General features: G+C 53.6%; 2 protein-coding genes across 10 annotated transcripts in view; both read right to left on the bottom strand.

Moving 5' to 3' along the window:
* The window catches only part of CNOT1 (CCR4-NOT transcription complex subunit 1), a 60,024-nt gene extending 46,733 nt beyond the window's left edge, over positions 1-13,291 (bottom strand). For all 9 annotated transcript variants that reach the window (XM_083851924.1, XM_083851928.1, XM_083851926.1 and 6 more), the window contains exons 1-7: positions 13,154-13,291; positions 7,137-7,411; positions 2,382-2,489; positions 1,570-1,668; positions 984-1,052; positions 826-880; positions 201-404 (exon numbers count right to left, since the gene is read on the bottom strand). In XM_083851924.1, coding sequence (XP_083708050.1) covers positions 201-404; positions 826-880; positions 984-1,052; positions 1,570-1,668; positions 2,382-2,489; positions 7,137-7,238 — 637 coding nt within the window. In that variant the 5' untranslated portion in view covers positions 7,239-7,411; positions 13,154-13,291. The remainder of the gene's footprint in view (positions 1-200; positions 405-825; positions 881-983; positions 1,053-1,569; positions 1,669-2,381; positions 2,490-7,136; positions 7,412-13,153) is intronic.
* Positions 13,292-14,099: 808 nt separating this feature from the next.
* Positions 14,100-22,222, bottom strand: SLC38A7 (solute carrier family 38 member 7). Its single transcript, XM_083851936.1, has 11 exons — positions 21,959-22,222; positions 21,099-21,543; positions 20,714-20,912; positions 20,492-20,636; positions 19,679-19,777; positions 18,634-18,691; positions 18,165-18,279; positions 17,820-17,967; positions 17,538-17,737; positions 17,050-17,104; positions 14,100-16,962 (listed from the first exon to the last, which is right to left on the bottom strand). Exons 2-11 carry the CDS (start codon positions 21,363-21,365, stop codon positions 16,860-16,862), a joined length of 1,389 nt encoding a protein of 462 aa, XP_083708062.1. The 5' UTR covers positions 21,366-21,543; positions 21,959-22,222; the 3' UTR covers positions 14,100-16,859.
* Positions 22,223-22,963: the final 741 nt, after the last annotated feature.

Below are 22,963 nucleotides of genomic sequence, written 5' to 3'. Positions count from 1 at the left end.
GTCTCATGCTACTGCTCACTGAAAGAGAAATATGCTAAAACAGATGTTAGAATAGTAGTATTTTTCTGTCAGTTTTGTTGTGAAGATTTAGTGAGTTCTACCTCACCCCCCCATTTCAGCAGTCTACACTGACTGCATGTTATAAAAGCCTATCTCAAAATCTGCATTTAGTCAGGCATCCAGAAAAACACCACACTTACCTCTACGTAATGTTTTGAGGAAAGCGTCAATTTGTTCCTGTCCCACCCCAAATGCTCCCTTCTGCCCAAAAAGGAGATGGGAGAGGAGAAGGTGCAGGACCTCTATTGCAATATCTTGGAAGCCACCTTCTTGATTTCCACTGACGTCCGCGTCAATGTAAGAGCGCAAAAGATCCGGGAGTTTCTGTTTGATGAACTGGGCAGCTTTTGAACACAAAAGAGACTCAAGTCAAAACCTGAAATTTCTTTTCAAGATGAAGACTCATTTTTAGCTTAAGTACCATTCTCTTACCCAGCATATGTTTACCACAAGCTGCAAGAGTTCTGATTTAAATAGAAACCTCACAATCCGTACCCCTGAGCTCAGTATTAGTGGACAACTAAAAGGTAAGATATCACAGTATCTTAACTTAATTCATTGTCTAGCACGTCATTCATGGAAGGGACCCCCACCTTCATAAGACAAGATGACCAAGCTACCTATTGCCTCTCTCGAAATGCTCTTAGACTTCAGTAGCTCCCCTGATTGCAAGGTGATGCACGCAAACATCTATCCACCTCGAAAGTCCACTGCTTACAAAGAAAAAAGATGTTCTTGCTACAATAGCTTGGAAGCTTTACTTACCAAAACCTCGTAGATCTGAGCTGAAAGAGTTCAGTAAAGCGAGACCAAATATCACCTGCAAACAATAAAAACAAACATCACAGTAAGGGGACTTCATCCTTTCCAACAAGCTCAGTCATAAAACATTGAAATATTTTGGAAATAAAATGTACACCTACCTCTTGAACTTTACTTAATTTGATGACTTTACTCAATTGGGCAAATAAATGGGGTGAAGGCTTTAGACTCTGAAAAAGGTAAGAAGAGTTAAAGAGAGCTGATTACATGATTAGTCTCATTTGTCATGCGGCAGGAAAACTACAGCCCATTTAAAGGTCTTTAATTTTAGTAACTGCTCTACTGTAAGTTAACACAAAGCCTATATTGGTAAACTAAGCATCTCTAGAACTATTTTTGGATATGTCTAGACTAAAAGTTTATTCCACATATCCCTCTATTAATCTATTTCAGCATTAAACCCCCATCATGGCTTTCATACTGAAAGAAACACAGGAGCACTGATCATTTATTTTGGTACTGTCTGCCAGAAACAAGCCATCAGGTACTAACATTAGATTAAGCTTTTAAAATTAGTTTTTAGTTATTCTGAGTGACTGAGTAACTAGCTCAGTTTAACAAAACAGAACTTCCATGCAAGCTCAATTTTTGAAGACTTTAACACAAGTGATCTTAGCCTAAAAAAAAAAAACAATATGAAAAACACAAGGGAAAAACAGGAGGATCCTTTTCAACAAGCTTACAGACCTTCTGATAGTGCAAGGGATTGTCAATGGCGTAGGACAGCGTCGAGATAAAGTTTGGTTTCGTAATCAGCGACGCACACTCCTGGATCAGAAATTGAGTCTGGAAAGAACAAAACTTGAACATTCATATCGTTTCAACACAGAACAAGACAATAAAGCTGCTTCTTTTCACTAAATGCAGTAGTACTAAATATAGGAAACCTTTAAGTCTTGCAAGTGCCTAAATTCTCATCAGCACTCATCTAACTAGTTTCCTTTCAGTCAAGTTTACTTAAGGTTTTGTTTGGTTTTCCCTCTAAGATTAAGAAAGTGACCAAACATTTGCATAAAATGGCAAAGAGAACTGATTTGCAAACACACAACATTTCATTTTCTGTAAGCAACCTCACACACATGCAGTAGAGGATCTAAGAATATTTGGTTCTTATTTGTGAGCTAAAAAGTCTGTGCCAACATTGCTTAAGGATGAAAAACACAACCCGACACCAGACGAACCAGTTAGTGGACTGGGACAAAGTTTTCAGGAGACAAATACAGGCTTTCAAAGTAGAGCACTGTATGTGGTGAAAAGAGCAATTGTACTTCAGCTGCTTTTCCAGATCAAGGTATTTTAAGAGTCAGATAGCAACAATTTACTGCCCTCAGACTAGAGGACTGGCAAGAGCTGCTTCCAGTTGAAAAGCCCAACGTCATAGCAGTATTTTGCTTGAAGCTACTATCTCCAACCTCCCTTTGTGCTAAAAATAGAAATATCTGCAACAGGATTTGATAACAAGCAACATTAACAAGCAGCTGCCTCAGCGCAAACTTTACCTGATGGAAATCTTTGCCACTGCTTTTACCATCGCCACTGAAATCCACGTGCGAGAATAGACAGCGTAGTAAATGCCTGTCTGCCTCGGGACCGTGCCTGTTCACAATCTGGAAAAAAAGCATCCAAAAAACAACTTGGTAACAAACTGTCATTAGAGAGCATGATCTGGGACTAGCACTGTGGATAGAGCAGTACTTTGAGTGCTTAATACATGTGGAGTTTCAACAATTGAAAATGTTTCCCTTTTAATTAGTAACCTAGAAAACAAGTCATTAAACCTATTTGCAAATGAAAACCATAAAAAGATAGGAAAACAATCTAGGCACACATCACTTTGAGAGAAGCCATGCATTTCACAGGTAGGGTTCTTACAGAAGCATTAAGGGAGGGGGTTTTCAAGTCACTAGAGGACAATTTTATGCTTCTCTGCCACTAAAGCAGCCCAGAATCCACATGGTGCCAAGGTCCTGCTTTCCCCCATATTTTTCCTACCTCTTCTGTGCCTCAGTGTACAAGAGCAGAGCCCTGAGACAGCCCGCATCTGTGTGCTATACCTACATATCGGGAATTTCTCCCAGACAGGATGCTGTAGGGAACCTTCCTTCAGCTTGCAGACAGCTTCTACCTTGTCTCCTGGTCATGACTGACTGCCACTACTACTCCAGACCCTTTTTAGACAAAAATGAAATACTATACAGTGTTTCCTGCCATATAAAAAAAATTAATTTCCCATTTGTTCATTAACAAACTTTAAAATAAAATTTCTGGGCCGCAAGCACTCAGCACATGACATTTCCCCTGTCCTTAGAGCTCATTCAGCCAAACTCCACAGCTCGGTCTAAATAGATGATTCACATTTGTTAGTTTCAACATCTATTACTCATTATTAAATCTTAGTAACACTACTCCGTTTGTGTTAGTGTGCCCTGCGATTTGCCTTTAGTTTAACTCCTGGGTACAGATCAGCTCATCAGCTTGCTGCCTGAAGCACCTTCAGGCTGTTTCAGCCTGCATTCAATTCTTTAAGCCTCACCTAACTGCACAGCATCACTCGTTTTCAGTAGAACCTAGAGCGGCAGAAGGTTCAAGTCACTCCAACACCAGTAACTTGCTTTATTTGTCCAAATAACAGCAGCTAACATCAAACCCAACCTCCATCTACCAGCAAAATTTGGCCATTGTTTCCACAACATGTGGAAGCACGCCCCAGCAGCTCTGCCCTGCGCTGTGACTTCCTCCACCAAGTTCAGGGCTGCACCCTGCCACAAACATCCTCATCTGCTGGTGGCTTCTTTGTGCAAAGGGCCAGACAGCGTTGCTTCAGGCTGCATCCGCTTCAGCTTCTCCGACGGCTCCGCTCAATTCCTCTATCGTTATCTGACCCCGTACTTCCCCTTCCCTCACAGGCTGCTCACTCCAGGAGCTGCCAAGTTTTGTTCTGCTGGGAAGGAACATCCGAGTTGGAGATAGCTCTGCATCATGACCAGGGGCTACAACATACACGCTTGTGATACATCGGCCTGGAGCAAACAGCCCGCTTCAGTTAGCTGACAGCGCTGTCCTGAGTGGCAGCCACCCCCCTGGATTAAGGGGGAAGATGCTCGCATTCATGCAAAAGGCAGCACAACAGAACTGACAGCAAGTTCTGTGAGTGAGCTGAGGCTTCAGAAAACAAGCAATTTGCTTAAACAACTCCAATTAAATATGTAGATTGAGAGATGGTAACCAGACTGGCATGAAACTGGATCAATCTCCTATGAGCTACTTGGTGCTATAACCAAGATGAATTCACGAAAGCAGATGGACGCCGAAGAAAACTGCACACACTGAAGCTATCAGCACAACATCTCTGCATCAGAATTAGATTGCTGCCTTGTTTAGGAGCAACTTCTGAAGGTTATGCATTTGAAAATATAACACACGGTGGGGGAAAGCGAAGGCTGGAAGTGCAGCGTAGCATTTTTCAACTCACTACACTTATGCAAAAGTTCTTCCAGGAATCAGAATCAGAACTGCTAGTTTTCCTGTAGGAAGAGCTGAAAGAACCCTTAGTTTGGCAGCCTTCCTACACATCTCCAAGACAGCGTACCTGTTTCATAAAGTCATCTCTGAAGACTGGCTGCCCTAGGAAGAACAGCTGCCGCAGCTTGTTTGCTGCTAAACACCGAAGGTTACAGCAGAACTCCTGTTTCATGACAGCAGTTCAACAGCAGCAGCACGTTACTCTAATAAAGCAGAAGCCTGGCACTGCTTCAGGAAAAGGATAAAGCACTGTCTGCACCACGTCATGAATCTGAGTCGAGTATAAATTTACTTCCTAGTTAGTTCTGTAGCTTATTTCCAACTACATCCACGATATTCTAGGTATCAGCCTTCTGACAAAAGCAGCCCTGGAGTTGGCCCTCTGCTTTTAAGAGGCCTTGAGCACGCCAGTACCCAGCTCTTACAAGAAACCCGCCTGCTTCTGGCAACTGCGAAACCGAGCTCAGTTTTAATCTACAGGCAGCAGGACTGCCAGCGCTCTTTCCCTAACAGCTACAAAGGACAAAGCTTGAGTGCTAACACTACTGCGCCCTCCAAAAGACTCAGAGGAGCACAGTCTGGCGGCCCATAGCTGCTACTCCAACGTCACGGTACTGTTCGGGGCAGGGAATCTGCCTGCATGGAAGAGGCTGAGGCACCTGACGCCTCCCGGGTGGCCCTGCTGGAGCAGGGTGCCACCGGGTGACACCAGGAGGTCCCTGCCCACCCCAGCTGCTCTGCGATTCAGGATAAAGCTCGAACCACCCATACTCGGATTTAACATACAGAGACAAGTTGGATTTTGTTTAGGCAAACACAGGCTTAGCCCAGAAATAACTCTGCTTTTCAGCTCTGCTCAGCTGAACGCAGACGGCTTTGCTTTCCTAGATGAACGTCCGCAAAGCCCTTCCCTGCTCTCCAGTCAGGCTCTCCTTACCACTGATTCAGGAAAAAGGAAACCACAAAACCCGTTTCAGAGGAAGCTGTTCTTTAGAATTTATCCTTCTGACAAATACATAGGAGATTCGTTTCTTAAATATATGTTCATTTTTTTAAAGCAGGCTTAAAGCATCACGTATGTTAAATGATGACTGAAAGCACATTAAAGCAAAAATCAATTGCTCGAGCTTTGCCACAGTTACACTCACTAGTGATGGATTCAAACCTGTCATTTTGGTCAGAACTGCAAGCTGGAATAAAGCCAGGAGCTCGAGATCAGAGGCCTTTCTCACTAATCAGTTGTGAAAGGAACAGCTCCGAGCATGCCTTTCCAGTCTGTATGCTTAGACACGAACTTTGTAAAATTGAGTTATGCCAAAAATTTACACCAGGCAGCGTACTGTGAGACAAAGACAGTTAAAGCACGTACACATAACCTCCAACTATCTAAGGCAAAATTGCACAAGGAACCTCAAAAGTAAAGCGATACTAGCAAGTTAAAAAAACACCAGGGATCAAGGAGGTTGTAGGAATTTAGTTTTGAAATCCTAGATCTGTGTTATGATCAGCTATACTCAATACAGCCTTCCCGCTCACTAGCTCGCGGCCTCTCAGCACAGCAAGAGGGCTGGGGTGAAAAACAAGGAACGACCTGTCCCCATTTCAGAGAGCTGCACGCCAGCTGAAAAGAAGATGGACCGCGTCGCCTCTCAGACCCAGATGCTTATTGTGCTTCCCCTAAGTTTCCTCGTCAAATCTGCAAGTTATAGCTCAGTCACGCCTCGCTGCTGACACCAGCGCTCGCTTACAGGACAGCAGGATCTCACACCCTTGCAAGTGCCGAACTTGCAAAAACATGCCAGCTGTACAGGAGTTGCAGAAGATCGGTTCCATTCCCATGGCCCGGGAGATCATCTGAAGTAGCAGCACCGAGTACTGCAGGCGTCGCCCCCCTCATCTCAGGGGAAGCAATAAACATGCTTTTAAACAAGTCCGTTGTTACAGAAACGGACTCTGCTTACACCCTTTGGCCTCCAAATTTCATTCAAATCGCTATCGGACTGCACCGGCGTAAGAAAAAAAAAATAGTGTAAGCAGCCCAGCTGCCTGCTGGGAACTGAACTAAACTAGTTTCTAAAACTGGCTCGGTAGCATTCACTTCCTCCTGAGTACTCTGCCCCGATAATGGTTTTCAGCCCATCCTGCAAGTCAGAGCTATTTTTAAAAAGGTCAGCTGAACCACAATTCTCGCTCAGATTTTGGATCTTTCTTGGTTTCACTACACAACTACCCTGCCTGCCTTCTGAAAAACCAGGGCCAACACAGTTCCCTTGGCTCCACCAGCGTGCCACACTCCTTTGAAGAGGGTAAGGAGCAAAAAACTTCCATCCAAAGCAAGCAAAAGTATTCAGATGAACATTTTTTTCAGTGCAACAACTTTGAACAGTAAATGTGTGTGGTTCCAACCCTCTGCCACCCAACTATGTTCTTAGGGAACTTCCAAAGTTGAAAACTTTAACCTGAAGGAGTTCAGGGAAGCTTTGTACACCATACTCCAAGAACAGGAGCTAATCCTAACATGCAACCACTAAGTTATCCTGGTCTCAGCTCTGAAGGATGACTGCTGCTGTATTCCACCACTCGGCAAGTGAAACCAACAGGAACACCTCAGAGAAGCGAGCTGCGGTTCTTGGTATCGCGGTACAGAAACGTGCGCGAGAAGAGAGAAACTCCATCCGATATTCCCATTGCTTCTTCCCAAAATTTCTTCTGCAGCATCGTTAGTTACTTACATGCTGTATTTCCTGCTGGCTGGCTCGGTAGTTTTTCTTGGTTAAATTGTCCACCAGGTAGCTGATTTGAGACAAGGCCAGCGAGAGCGAGTCAAGATTCATTGCTGGTTGGGGCGGAAGCAGGCGGCCGAGCCCGGCGCAAAATCACCATTATTCCCCTTTAGTCACCTCAGAGACAGGTTAATTTTTTTTCCCCCAATTAGCCTGTATCTGGTTGTGTTACTTTCTTCAGCTCTTCTTCCTCAGTTGTCTTCCTCTGTTCTGAAACATGGCACCTGAAAGACAAAAACTGCATTAGCTTCAAGTTCTGTAGCAACTTTACAGCTGTGCTCCAGGCACTGCTGTTACCTCGTCGCGGATCACTATCAGTCAAAATATGTTTTTCTTTTTTTTTTAATTAAAAAACCTTTAAAATATTTACATAATGCCAAAAAAGCTCATGGTTTCTCTGCATGTTTTTATTTCCGGCAGAACACCACGCGGTGGAAACAAAACAAAAAACTCAGCGTTATGCCTAAGGGCCTTTTCTTTTCTGCTTTCCTTTCCTTCGGAACAGGAAAACTCTGGTTTACCAAAGATGTTGAGAATACAGACATTTTTGATGGCTTAACTTATGTAAACTGTTCAATGTAACTATGTCTACAAGGAAGAAGCAGCATTATTAAGTTTTCACAACACCAGCTTTGCTGTTTTCACGCTCCCCGGCCACATTTATTCGTTTCTGCGTTCTGCCAGCCTGAAGGAGCTAGCAGAGAGTCAGAAGAATGCCCACCCTTTCAGCACTGCGAGAAAGGAGAAAACAAGATGCATAATAAATGAGACACCACACAGCAACAATCAGGGGTCACAATCAGTCAAGGCAACAATCACAAGTTTATAGGAAAAGCACGCTTTTCAACCACTTCTGCGATATTTTCCCTCGCTGCTCTCAAAGTAGCATCGCACTCAGCCACCCGCACCAAAACAAGGGATTGTGAATGAGCAACACGCGCCGAGAGCTGCAATAAACTAACCCTAACATTTGGCTTACACGGAAACAGCTTTCCAGCGAGCGAGAACAGCAGAGCTTGCCAGCTTAATAAATTTCTCTGAGAACACAGAACTTGGCACTTGACATCTCGTCTGTTAAATTACAGATTGCCAACGCGATAAAAATCGCATCCCAAAGCGAGTCCTGCACAGCCAACAGTCGGAGGAGGCTCAGAGGAAGCTGGAAGCTGCTCTGGGAAGCAGCTCTGCAATTTGTCAGGGCTGGAAGCACGCTGGAGAGTCACTGTTGTGAAGCTGTGCTCGATCAGGATCCAAAGGTCACCAGGCTTCTTGCCAGGAGTCTGAAGATGCCCATTTTGAATAAGAACTATTTCTTTGTGCCCTGGTTGCACGGCCGAACCCCCAGCACACGACTTCAGTGCCCCTGCCCTGCTGGATCGGGCAGGTGAGGCATCAGCCTGACAGACAGCCGTGCTGCTGCTGGGGCAGGGCAGGGCAGCGAGCCCTGCATGAGGCGAGGGGAAAGGGCTGTGCTGGGAATGGGCAGCACTCAGGGCCCTCCTCATCCCTCACAAGGCATTCACTCGCACTCGGAGCTGTTACTTAACACCTGCCTGTACTTTTAACCATTTTCTCCTACCGTACTGGGAAGGACGCGCACAGGGTGTAGCTTCAGCGGCAGCAAGGTGCTTCTCGGAAGGACTAGTGAGTTTACACGTGGCACCTTGGGGGGAAGCGTGCTCCTCTTCATCCACAGACAACAAAAACCACCAGGAACAACAAATTCTGTCACGGGGGATGAAGAGTCTTCCGATTTTTTTTAAGGAAAAAAGTTAGCCGGCTTATCTTATGCCACAGAAACCCCTGCGTATTCCTAGAAGCTACAGAAGATCCCACCTATGCAAAAAAACCCTAGGTCTTATGACAAATTTTTTCAAACTAACATTGAACACCTTCTTTAAGATTTCAAAGACAAGCTAGTAGTGTTACAAAAGAATTTCGTAACACGTTTAAAACTGCAGCAAGAAAACTTTCAGTTCTTATTTGTGTACATCTGGCAGGCTCACTCCCTACTTTTACCTACAGGTTTTTAACTCTAAAAGTTTTGTGTGAAGGGGGGCGGGCACACAAGCTACCAGGTTTCCCAGTAGGACAGTACCTGACTGTTTTCTGTAAATAATACCTTAGTTTTAGAAAGCATCCCTGGACTAAATAGTAACTTTAAAAAGTACCACTGGGCACTGCAGGTACACGCTGTCCAAGCAGATCTCACAAGCAAGGTTTAACATACCGGACCAACCTAAAGCTTCTGAAAGTACCTGTTCGAAAACAAAGAGCACCAAAGCCACGGTACTTGCACCTGTACAGCCCACCAAGCACCACAAGCAGCTAGCACGGGGAACCCAGTCCCTGTCAGGGCACTCGATTTCAGCAACAGCCTGGTACAGGCTCAAGAACAGGACCCACACCAGAGCTCCAACTCGGTCACTCTGACAACAGTAACTGAAGTTTCAGAGCAAAAAAACCCAAACATTTCTCTGGGTATTGTCCCTCAGACTGAAGCAAACAGCACAGCATCGCACCTACCCCACCCCAAATCAAGCGTTTAAGCCCTGGAGCTGGGCAGCAAACCGTTCTCCTCCAAGAAAAGCAGAGACCACCAACCCTGCGTGCTGCGATCCCGTGGAGGCACAACCACCATTCCTGCTAATCGCGAAGTCTGGCAGCGCCACGGGGTAGCTGAGGGAGGTAGCTTCCTATTTACGCCGTAAACACACAGCTTCTGTGGGCTGTATCCCAATACCCGACCAGCCTGCAGCTCTCTCAGCACCAGACCGACAGCATCTCACAGTTTTGAGCAACCTACCTTACCGTAGCGCACACAACTCCGAGTAAGGGAGAGCTGCCAGGAAAGCAGAAGCGCATACAGGTGGCTCCCTGGCTGCTCAGCACGAGGCTAAACTTCAATTTCTGCAGCGCTGATTAAGGAAGCTATGAATGCTATGCAAAGCAGACTTTATTTTTAGATGCATATATTCTTAGTGGGAATGAACCTCCCTACCCTGGCCCTCAGGAATTCAAGGAGCTCTCCGTGCACGGGGCACACTTGCCGTCTTTACAGGTTCAGAAAATCTGAGCCTTGGCCAAAAAGACTTGACCAAAAATTTAAGTTTGCTGACAAAATCAGCAACTTTCAATTACAGCTCCTGTCACACAGTAACGGAATAAAGTATCAGACACAGGACTCGGGAGCTCTTATTCACACATTAAAACATTACCATTTCACATTGTGCAACACAGCAGATTTTTAAGAGGTAGAAAATACTTGCTGTAAGCCTGAACACTTTCTAAGGAAATCAATGGGCCATCCACACAACATTTGGCAGGGGAGAAGCTTCAGCTGACCCTCTTCAACAGGGCAGAGCTCTTGCTAGGTTACTATATCATAAATACGATACAATTCAAGGCAAGAATCCCAAAGCTCAAAAGAAAGAAGATCACTATGTAACCAGTAGCCAGGTTTGACTAAAACACTTCCAGCCAAAAACCTGCTGCAGATCTCTAGTTGTAACTACGCCTCACTGCTGAGGATGAGGGGAACAAACCTGAAGTCCTCCACGCATTCAGAAACAACCTTATGAAGAAAGCAACTTCAAAATTACTTTAAGCCAAACTTTGGATCTCTTTTTAGTATTATTTTTGCAGAACTAATTAACTACACTCCCTTAGTTTCAAGAGCTGTAAAGACTTTAGGCCACATGTACTGCACGTGGAGGATAAAAGAGCACAAGTGACAGAACAGCAACACAGTCACTGCCTAGGTTCTGAACTCCTGTCACAAAACATCACACAGAACACACTAAAAGTGCCACCGCTAAACTTGTCCTCCAGAACACAGACTCTTACCCGCTTCTTCAAATCCACGCACCAAAAGAACACACAGGAGAGCAGCACGCCTCTCAGAAGCCTCACGTGAGAAGTGCTCCAAGGGGGGACGAGGGTTTTGAATCCCGCTGCAGTTAAGTTAGACTACTGGATGTCATTTTGAAATCTACAGGGAAAAACCTTACGGTGTAAGTCAAGCAAAGAGTGAAATAAGCTACGGAATAATTTGCCTGGCTCAAACGTAGGTGTTTACACAGCAGAACCACCCAAATATTCCACTTACTGGAAGACTGCACACAATTCCAGTCAACTGGAAGCCACTAATGCTGGTCAGACGCATTAATTTTAGTTTCCACAGAGTGCTTGAGCTAAGCACGTATGTTTGTGCCACTACGTTAAGGCCAGCTAAGCTTCAGGTCTGGAACCTACCTCAAAGACGTCAGGCAAGCATCATGACATGGCAACTTCAGGCATTGGCACATCTCAGCGAGGAATGTTTACAAACATCCAAGCAACCCTGACTTCCTACTTCCCCTTCAGTCAAATGCTGCAGGATAAAGCTTCCACTGGAGGTAAGGACCTGCTCAAAAGCTTTGTGCTGCTTTACCGTCCGAGAAGACTTTGAGAACAGTTCAACACTGCTTCAAAGAGGCAAAGCAGAACTGCAACATCCACAGAACATAAGACAAATCTGGCTAGAATGGCCGTGTCCTCAGCCACGAATGTCAGTGGTAAGAATTCCCTACACTACTTCGTGATGCCTGTTCACAGAGTCACAGAATGTCACTATCCACGTTTCCTACGTTACGCTTGCATAACTCCCCTTCCATGTACTCACTGTTTAAAACACCAGCAGCAGCTACTTCAGCATGACTTAACAATGTGTTAGATATCTAGGAGCACTACGGTAGAAGAACAGAGAATTAGATATTTGTCTGAAAATACGACGGGGAGATGGCAAACTTGCTAGGAGCTTGGCTTTGAGAAACCAGGCCAAGAGGATCAGTAGTTAACAGCATGCTTAAAAGCATAAGGACAGAAAAACTAAGAAAATAAGACTTAAGAAAGAACAAGTCTACGTACTACCAGCTACGTTTGCTTCCTGCTTGTAAGAGCCACCTCACCTGGACTTATCCCACCTATAATTTAAGTCAATGCCAATGTAGTTACCTTAGAAACAGGAAACACTTAAGTTATGTGCACTAAGAATGACTTGTCAGGAGTCACGCCTGTTTTGTTACCTACTTAAAAAAAAAAAAAAAAAGCCAAGCTCCACCGAGAGCAGATGTCATGCTTCCTTCTCAAAAGTTGGACTCACAAGCAGACACCCCCTAAGCTCATCTGACATCAACAGATAAACTATCTGGCTCTGTTGTTTATTTTTTTAATATTATCTCAGTTCGGTTGTAAATAAAGGCCAAAGACTGCCCAAACAAGTTGTTGACGGTCTGTTGGTGGTTAGGGCAGCTCGCTACCCTGCCGGTACAACAGAACACGGGGCTCCTCCCGAGTAGCAACGACCGCAACGGAGCTACCTGCAACACGGCGGCGGCTGTCGGATGGCCCAACTGCTGATGTTTCACACTGCCGGTATCCCTACTTCTCCCACACACGCGTCCGCCTGACCGCACGGCACGCCCGTAACCGCAGCACAGCGCCGAGGCTCTCCCCTAAGGTCCCCCCCATGGGGCTGCCGCCGCGGGGCTGCAGCCGCCCGCACGTTGCCTGCCCTCCCGGGCGGGTCCCAGCAGCGCGGACCCTGCGGAGGTGCCGCCGGGCCGGGCTCACGGCGGGCCGGGCACCTGCGGCTCCCAGCCCTCACAGCTCCCTCACAGCTCCACCTGCCGCCACCAGCGCCGCGGCGGCGGGCCGGGAGGCGAGGCGGAAACCCGCAGAGCCGCGGCTCGGCCGTGCCCCCGGGGAGCCTCCCCCCGGCACCGGGGCTCCCGGCGGCGCTCCCCGCCCCAGCTCCCGCGGCCCGGCCCGGGAAGCCCCGGCCCGGCCCCTCAGCGCCTCGGGGCGGCAGCACCGCGGGGCCAGGCCGAGGCCCCGCCGCCCGGCCCCGCACCCTCCGGGCCCGGCCCGGCCTCGGCCTCGGCCCCCGGTGATCCCGAAGCCCCCCCCCCGCCGCCGGGCCTCACCTGGGGGCCGCCTGGGGCCGGAGCGGGGCGCGGGGCCGCGGCCTCTGTGCGCTGGGCTCCGCCGCTCCGCTACAAAATGGCGGCCGGGGTCGCGCGCTCACGTCGCGGCCTTTCCCCTCCCCCGTCCCCTCGCGGCACGGCAGCGGGAGGGGGAGGAGGGGGGAGGGGAGGGGCGCGCTGAGGGCCCGCCCACCCGGCCGGCGCTCCTCCAATCGGAGCGCGGCTCGCCGCGGCGCTCGTCCAATCAGCGCGGAGCGGCCTCAAGCGGACGCTCCCCCGTCCTCCCCCCGCCCCGCCCCGGCTGTCCGCGCGGAGAGGGCGCCGAGCTCTGATTGGCCGCGCGGCTTCGGCCAATGGGGGCCGGCTGGCGCCTCGGGCGGAGCATGCGCGCCGGCGGCCAACCAGCGCCGGCAGCCGAGGCGAGGGCCGCCCAGGACAGCCAATCAGCGCGGGGCAGGAAGAGGAAGCGGCGGGGAGCGCCAAAGGGCGCGCGGAGTCAGGGGGAGGGGGAGCAGCAGCGCCCCCCCCCCCGGTGGTGCAGCCCGACCCCCCCCCCCACACCGCAGTGGTACGGCCCGCGCGGCGCCCCCCGCGCAGGGCAGTGGTACGGTCCCCTCAGCGCCGGCCGCCATTTTGTGTCCGCCCGCCTTGAGGCGGCGCCGGGCGGGAGCCGTGTGCCGGCCGTTTGTCGCCTCACGGGGCACGGCAGCGCCCCGCCGGGCCCTCGCGGCTCCGGGCTGCCCCTCAGGCGGCCCTGCCACGCCACAGGAGCGGTGGCCGCCCATCCCCGGGCTGTGGGGGCTGTGGGGACGGGGCTGAGGGCCGCGGGCCCGGCTCTGTGAAGGCTTCGAGGCCCCCGCCGCCCCCCCCCCCCGTCACGTCCTGTGCCGGGGACAGCCCCATGCGAGCAGCCCCGCGGTGTGCAGAGACCACAGGGAGCCACACGCACCACAACTGCACGTTTATTGAGTGCCGGTCATCCGCGTTCACAGGTAGAAAAGACGTACAAAGGCCAGAGTTTGTAAACAGTCACAGGAGGGGTAAGGCAGACAGAGAAACGGCCACGGCGCTGTGTTACCCCGTGCCAGGGCCGCAGGCACCCCGGGTCTCAGACACGGGGACATGGGGTGACGGGGCCTGGTGTCCCCCGTGTGCGCAGGTGGGAAGCAGAGACACGGGGCACCTGTGGCCGAGTGCTGCTGCTGCCACTTCCACCCGACCAGGCTCGGGGAGAGGAAATCGAGCCGCATCTCTGGTTACCTGCACTCCCACGGAGACACAACACACACGTCCTGTGGCCCAGCTGCAGCCCAAGGCGATGCTGAGTCTGGTTTTTGAGACCGAAGTCCCCAGTGAGCACCCCAGCCCTGCACCTGGGCTCCTTCCTGCTCAGAGCCCTCCTGCTGTTAATGCAAACCCAACAGAGCCATCAAGGATGCTCGTCCACATTTTTTTTTTAAACACCAGAAAGTTCTTCGAGCTCCTGCCCTTAGGCAGGAGCCAGGAGAAGCACTGGAGGCAGCCTGTGCCTGCAATGTTCGCACTCCCGTGTGGAGCACAGATGGCCTATATTTAGACAAGACACCCATTAACCCCAGGCCCCGTGGCTCCTTTCACCTCTTGTTCTCATCCTGCAGAAGCAAAGTGTTTGCTCATATACACCGCATCCTCTGTCCTCCCTCAAGCTCTCGAGAGCTCCGCACAGCAAAACACTTCTCTGTTCCCAGGCAAGCACACAGGTGACACAAATGGGGGGGGTTGCTGGAGTCTGTTCTTGTCAAAGCTGAGGGCGCAGTGGTTGGAGCTACCTTGGAGCTGGAGGGACACAACACTTCACATAGTCCCTCAAAACAATTTATTTGGGGTTTCTTTCTCATTCTCCATCTGGATTTCCCCCTGTTATCTCAAAGAGTGGCGGGGAATACTCAAATTACAGAGCGGGATCTGGGAAGAAACATGCATTGGGGCGAAGAGCCCTTCCCTGCAGCGCAGCAGGCCTGCCAGAGCGGGGCCAGCCCCACTGCGCTGCCTGGGAGCTGCTGAACGCCGCAGCCAGGCTGAAGCCACCTCTTGTCAGAGCACATTTATACACCGCAGGCACTGGTAGGGAGAGGTCACGCGCTGCCACGAGGACGTGCCCATGTGCTGTCCTCTCACCCACCGCCGGCTGGTCACAGAGGGAAAGGAACGCAGTAAGGGCTACGTCAACGTGTCACGATTCACCTTCCCACCACAGCGGGCTGGGCCAGGTCCCACACCTGGGAGCACTGCTCCGAGACACGAGACACGTCGTACAAGGATATTTACACATCAATCCCTCTCTCCCCCAGGGATGTAAAAGCCAAATATCAAGGGACTTTAAAGTCTGAACAAGAGCAGTTGACTGCTGAGATTTAACTACCCCCAGCCGAATCTGCAGCTGGGGGAACTGCTAAACCCAGAGAAATGATCAAGGAGCAGAAGTGAAACTTTCCAGAAAGGCTAAGGAGGAACCGCCCAGAGCAACAACAGCCAGATATAGTGTAAACGACTGCGGGAACAATGTAAAATGGATTAACGCCGACTGCTTTATCCCTGAAGCATCCCTTAAAACCTACACCTGGCCCATTCCTTGGACACCCACCCTGGAAGAACAGGATTTGAAATTCAGAGATGAGCTCGGCTCTAGCGTAGTGTCTCCAGCAGGTCGATGCAGTCACAGCACCTTCTCTAGTGAGTACCAAGCCCCTGCCAGGAGGCTGGGCTGGCAGTGTAAACATTGCACCGGCGTGTCCCCGGCGTCCTCCTGATCCTCCTCCAACAGCACGTTAAAACCAGGCTCAGTGTGGTGTTCCCACTTTCAAACGGAAAGTGCAATCCAGACAGAGGAAGATGGAAGAGGAACCCCTGCCAGCACTGAGCTAGGACAGAAGGCTGGCGAGATGAGCCACAGGAAAGCAAAATTCAAACCGAACCAAACACTGACACAGAAGAGGACTACAGGGCTGTCGCCCTGTCTAAGCTACTGGGTATAAGGTGGTGGAGGAATTGCCACACTCATGCGCAGTGAAACCTGTTCGCTTTCCAGATTACTGAACTCAGCTGGGGCCCACCACTGCTCAGTGGGGCAGAGCGGCCTTTGCTTTCCGCCAAAGCAGAACTCTCCCTTTTCGCAGAGGCACCATTTGTTTTACATTCTGACCATGGCACACCCTCACCGATGGCAAGTTATGGCATGATTACTAATTCCCTTTATGCAAGACACTGTCTCCCTCCAACACTGTAGTGAAAACAAGGACATTAAGCTGTCAAAGTGCTGGAGAGGAGTTCCCCTGACACAGAGTGTGCTTCCCTGTGCAAACCCCAAACGTGATCCCTTAGTGATGTCTACCCTGGAGGGGCAGAAAGGATTTGACCTGGATGTCAGCACGGAGCGAGCGGGGATCTCTACCGTCACGGCGCTCCTCTCTGCTGAGTCCGAGGTCTCCTTGTAGTGATGCTCCGGCTTCACCAGAGAGTCAGGACTGAGGAGGCAAGCCTGACTGCCTGGTGCATTAAGACAGCGAGATACGAGTCCCTGCAGGGCTCTTTCAGCAAAGCCCCAGATTTCAACATTCCTCATGGATGCTCCCAATATACCAAAATCTTTTCTCCCCACTCCCCCTCGGTCCTGGAGCAGGAAATCTGCTTCCCCGTGGCAGCAGCCCAGCCCAGCCCGGAGTAGGCGTCAGGCTGTGAGATCCACAAAGATGGCATTGGCAGTGGTCTGTCCGAAGATGAAGGCTCCGAGGGTGACCATGAACACCCCATAGCTGACCTGGGCCCACCAGCTGTGGACGCACAAGGACAGAGTGCGTTTTAGATGGGACCTTCACTACAAAATCTGCAGGGGAAGCAGGGGGAGGGAAGCACATTACCTGATGGCCCTGGTTTCTTGGATCTCGGAGAGTTTGGCTTGAATCAGGCAGAGCCCTGAAAGGGAGAGGAGGCAGGTTAAACCCAGATGAGGGCTGAACAGACGCCCAGCAGGCCAGGGAGCTGAGCTCCCTCTGAAGTAAGGGCTGCTCTGTTGAGGGCAGGAGGGACAGGTTCTCTCCTATTTCTCCTCGGCTTCCTCCAGCCCATAGGAGATGTGCCCCAGGTCAGCCCTGGCCATCTCCCAGCCTGCTCTGGAAAGGGTCTGCCTTTGAAAGGTTCAACATGTTGCTGGCTGGGATATGAATTTTCCCCCCAGTCCTCACCTAGCCCCCTGCCTCTCCTACTCTCCCAGTTACGGAGCAGAGAGACCAGTCAAACCAGTGGTTCTTCTTGCTCCTGCGTCCCCTTCCCATCCCCTCCCTCTCTGAGATACGAGGCCGAGAGACCTCCACTCTCCACGGGGCACCCCAGGACGACAGGGCGGTACCTGGGAAGACGAAGATGAAGCAGGCGGCCAAGCCCCCGATGACGGAGATGACTTTGCCGATGTCAGGGATGAAGAGGGCCAAGAGGAGAGTCAGCAGGAACCAACTGACGGTCTGAAGCAGGCGCCTCCTCCGCTCCCGAACCACGTCTTCCTCTACCGTCACCCCGGTGTAGCGGAGCCAGAGGCCCTCCAGAACGGCCCTGCGGGCACGGACCCGGGGAGGGAGGCTTCCAGCAGCGCCCCTCCTGCCCACACCAGCCCCCGCCGCCGCCCTCCGCTCACCGGCCGCAGAAGTGCAGGATGGGGTAGGACGTCAGCACGCACAGGATGATGAAGGCCCGGGCGAGGGCGACGGGGATGTCGTCGGAAGGGTAGGAAAGCAACACGTCCTGGTCCACGCTGGCCCCAAACGTCAGGAAGCCGCAGACGCCTGCCGGAGAAGGGCACAGTCAGCAGGGGACAGGGAAAGAGCCTCCTGCCCTTGTAGGGATGCGGCACGGGACACCGTGGTTAGATAATTCCCTCCCTGTACCTCTGCTGCCCAGAGGGTCTCTGTCCTCCAGGAGCTCGCAGCCCCCCCAGGACCACGCCATAGCCACAGAAGCCACCCGGGGTCCACTCACTTACCAGTGCCTGTATAGACAAAGAGAGCGATCACCATGGCCGCTGTCACCACCGCCCCCCAGGTCTTCACCTCCGGCTGCTTCATGCTGTTGAAGACGGGCACGCTGCTCACGTGGCACTGCCGGAGACACAAAGAGAGCGCGGGGACACGCGATGGGCTGAGCTGGAGCACCGGGAGCCGCGCAGGACCCCGTGCACCACACGCAGCCGTGGCAAAGCTCTACCAGTGTTGTGATCCCCCAGGTTTGTTGCTGGAGAAGGCAGTGGGGGCAACAGGATTAAATGGGTCCATCTCTCCCCCACCCTGCTCACAACCCAGCTCTTTGCCCAACAAAAGACCGCTCTCCTCCTGCCTGGCTGGATCGTACCAGGGACATAGGGCAGGTTTTGGCTGAATGTGCAGGGAAGCCTCCCCGGACCAGGCCAGTCCCCCTGCCAGGCAGGAAGGGGAGCGCCTGGCTCGTGGCCGTACCTGGAACCCGAAGCAGATGGTGGGCATGGCGTTGAACACGGCCATCCAGGTGGAGGGGCTGGGGAGAGAAAGAGGCACCGGTCAGAGCAGGGGGCACTTGGGAACGGGTTCGTGACTCTGCTGGTCTGCCCCCTCCTCAGCTGCCCATTCCTCCCACCTGGGACAAGGCCTTTGCATGCTAAAAAGTGATCTAAACTTTGCCCTGCCTTAAAATCCCCCTGGGCAGTTGTCCCCACCCACACCAGGTCCAGAAATGGCCCCATACCATGAGGGAGGGGATAAGCCACGCAGGCAAAGGAAATAACCAAAAATCACGCTAAGAGAGACACAGACCCCTCATTTCTGGGTGAGTACGGGTGTACGGGAGCTAAAAGTGACTCAGCTCTCCTCGAAACCTGTGAAGGAGCTCTGGAAACGCCCGTGTTTGGGACAGCAGGGTCCCCCGGCAGGGCCACCACGGATCAATGCCTCCAGAGATCCCCCAGGGACTGGGACCACAGCTCTGGGGTCCTCAGGGGGAGGCTGAGCCCCCTGGGGACCCGGGGCTGGCAGAGACCCTTCACAGGCTGCCACACCCCGTGTCGGCTGTGTCCTGTTGGCGTCCCCCCTTGTCCCCAGGTGGGCTGGCCGGACAGCTTGACCTCTCTGCATCCCTGTCCTTCTGTCCCCTGTGGTCTCCTCGGTCCCAGCTGTCAGAGTCCACCCCCTCCCCAACAGCCTGCAAGACGTTTGCAGTGGAGGCAGATGGGGATTCTCTGATGTCTGACAAGGGTTCAGCTCAGGCTGCAGTGATGTGGAAGGAGACGAGGACCAGGACAGGACGCCCCCAACAGGCCTTTCTCTGCTCCTTCACCACCTGCTCCCGTGAAACATGCAGAGATGCAGCCACTTGGGAGCTCCTGGCAGCAACATGCAGTTTCTCTGGGACCTGGGACAGGACCTGGCAAGGATCTGTCCTCACCCTTCGCACCCCTCGCTCACGAGTCCCTGCCTGGCTCTGCAGTGCCGTCAGGGTCACCGCCAGCACCACATCTCCTGCACGTACCTGGTGGGGATCTCCACAGGCACAAGCTCCTTGTCGGGCCAGATGTACTTGATGATGATGACGGCAGTGACGTACCACGTGCCAATCACGCTCAGAGAGCTGCAAGAGGGGACAGTAAGTCCACCAGTGTACTGCCTCCCAGCTCTGAGAACATCTGAGAGTCTCCTCCCAGCACCTCCAGCCCCATCCTTCCCCCTGCACAGCCCGGACCACCCAACCCTTCCCATCGGGATGAGCCCTGCTCTCCTCTTCCCCACAGGAACACACCAGGCAGCATCACCCGCTGTCCCCACACAGGCACCAACGCAACCCCACCACGTCGAGGGACTGTGCTGCGCAGCTGGGAGCAGCAGCTGTGCTCCAGCCAAAGGAGAGTGCTGACCCTGGGCTTTGGGAAAGAGATGAACGTTAAAGAAGCGGCTGTGGTGTTTCTGTGTCCAGCTCCAGCAGCGACGTTGCACCAAGATGCCACGTGGAGTGGCGCTAACCTGCAGACCACCCGGCCCAAGGCCCTGGAGACCCTTATGGGCTCTCCCTTCTGCAGGGTGCCCAACTCCGAAGACAGGGAACGAAGCAGCTGGAAGCTCTTCCAAGGCTCCTCTGGAGAGCACAACGGAGGGACACAGGCCCTGGAGAATTCTACTGTGGCTGCAGAAACCGAGGCAAGGAGGAGATGTCTGACACCCCAGGGGTTAGCGGGCAGATGAGTGCTAGAGCCACGCTGTCTCCGCTCCCTGTCCCCTGGGCCCTGCTCAGGTGGGCGCCAGCTGCCCCAGGCGGTCAGCCCAGCCCTGCGGGGCTCCCCTCACCCACCTGGCGTACTTCTGGAAGCCGATCTCCTTGGGGATGGAGAGGGGCAGGATGAGGAGGAAGGCAGTGATGCTGATGGTGAACTTGCGGTCGGTGTACCAGCGGCTGCTCCCCGCTTCCTCAGGCTCTGTCACCAGCGCAGCGATGACTGTGGGGACAGATGGGTTGTGCTGCTTGCCCCTTCCAGAGGAAGGCAGGCAGCTCGTTGCTCCTTGGGGCACTTACTCTTGTCCTCCTGGTCTCCGATAATGATGAGGAAAGCGATGCAGGTGCCAAAGGTGTAGACAGCGATGGCCACCTCGCACAGCACGCCCGGCACCTTCCCGCACACCGCCCACACGACCTCTTGGTACGTCCGCTCGTTGCTGGCCTGCGAGCAGTACGCCAGGATGACCAGGCCCCCGATGATGAAGATCAGCATGCACTGGGGTGGGAAGAGGAAGCGAGAGCACACAGTGAGGCAGCGGCACGCCGAGGTCCCCAGAGCCGCCCCACACACCCAACATCTCCACTGTCCCTCAGAGGTCCTACCCTGCACCTCACAGGGCGCTGCGTGTCCCACCCGGCCCCTCCAGGCCTGGACAAGGGGCTCTCCCCTCCTGTCTCTCACCATCTGCAGCGCAATGCCCGCGGCCACGCCGCCGGCCATGTTGAAGGCGGCGGGGAAGTTGAGCAGCCCGGCCCCGAGGGCGGCGTTCACCACGATGAACACGGCGCCCAGCGCGGACGTGGCCCCCAGGCCGCTGCCTTGGCTCTCCCCGCTCTTCGGTACCGTCTCCACGCTGGGGCTCTGCAGGAGCCTGGCCCGTTCCCCAGCATCGGCGCTCCACTCCCAGTCCCTGTAGTCACTGTTGATGCTCCCGGTGGCCTGAGCCATCTTCTGGCAGGCTCTGTCCCTTGCAGGGCGGCACTCACGTCCCACTAGTGTTCTCGCACCGGGCTCAGCCGATCACCGTGAGCAGCGTCCCCAGCCAGCGCTGGATCCATCAGGCACGGGGACAGCAAACGGCCAGGCTGGGACCACAGCAGCGCAGGATCCGGGCGCTTCACTGCTCCTAGAAGGGGACAGGGAAGGACACGAATGCGCTAAGGATCGTTGGGAAACTGAGTCACACCTCGGCGGTGTGGAGGAGCAGGCAGGAGGGTGGGTGCCCCCGGCTCAGCCCTCCCGATGGACTCCAAAAGACTGCAGCCACCAGGGACACGGGACAGGCAGCAGGGGAGGAGATCCACGTCCTCCGGTGGCACACCAGTCCCCGGGGGACAAACGCACGGCCGGCCGGACCTGGGGCCACCCCAAAACCCTCTGGCCTACAGCCCGCGTTAACGAGGGACAACGTGGGCTGACAACCGAGCGGCGGCAGAGAGAAAACGAGCTCCCTGCGCCCCAGCTTGGGGCCCCAGCACCCGGGCACCCTCCTTTCAGCAGGGGTGCTGCTGCGCGGTGCAGGGCGCGGGCGGAGCACTCACCTCCGCTCCGCCGGAATCCGCGGCGAGGCCGCCGCCGCCGGGCGGTGTCAGAGCCCCGGTCGCGGTGCTGGGGCCTCCCCGCGGGCCGCCCGGTCCTGCGGGCACGAGACCCGCGGGCGCGGCTTCCCGGGCCGGCCCCGCGGCAGCGGGCAGCCTCCCGTCCCGGGGCGCCTCAGCGGCCGGCGGGGAAACGCCCGCACGCGGGGGGACGCGGGGCCCGGCCCCTCCCGGCCCGGCTCGCCCTGCCCCGGTCCCGCTGCCGGTGCCGGTGCCGCCCCCGGCCCTGCCCGCAGCCCCGCAGCCCCCGGCCGCCCGCTCACCGCTGCCCCGGCTGGGCGCCGCGCGGCATGCCGGGGGTTGTAGGCCGGCCGCACGGAGCCGCCCCGGCAGCCCCGGCTCCTCCGTGCTGAGGGGGGCTGAGGAGGTGCCGGGGCACCGGGCAAGGCTGAAGGGGCCGGGGGTGGTCGGCAGGGGGGAAGGGGAGGCTCAGGGAGACCTCGGTGCGGCGTTGCAGGGCTTCGAGGGGCTTATAACAAGGGTGGGGGACTCTTCAATGAGAGGACGAGGGGGAATGGGCTTAAACTAAAAAAGGGGAGATTTAGACCAGACGTTAGGAGGAAATTCTTCACTGTAAAGGTGGTGAGGCACTGGAAGAAGCTGCCCAGAGAAGCTGAGGATGCCCCATCCCTGGAGGTGTTGGACACCAGATTGGACAACGCCCTGGGCAACCTGATCTGGTGGGGGCATCACTGCCCATGACAGGGGGATGGAGTTAGATGGGTTTCAAGGTCCCTCCCAACCCAACCCATTCTGTGATAACACAGCTACCTAAAACGTGTGGGGAGCTGGGCTTTGGCCTCTTCTCACAGGTAACCAGTGATAGGAGCAGAGGGAATGGCCTCAAGTTGTGCCAGGGGAGGTCCAGGTTGGAAATGAGGAGACATTTCTTCTCAGAAAGAGCGGTCAGGTGTTGGGACGGGTTGCCCAGGGAGGTGGTGGCATCAC

The sequence above is a fragment of the Anser anser genome (genome assembly GCF_964211835.1).
Source record: "Anser anser genome assembly, chromosome: 11".
NCBI classification, from domain to species: Eukaryota; Metazoa; Chordata; class Aves; order Anseriformes; family Anatidae; genus Anser; species Anser anser.
Note: the sequence above shows the minus strand (reverse complement) of the source record. Positions and strands in the feature narration are given on the sequence as shown.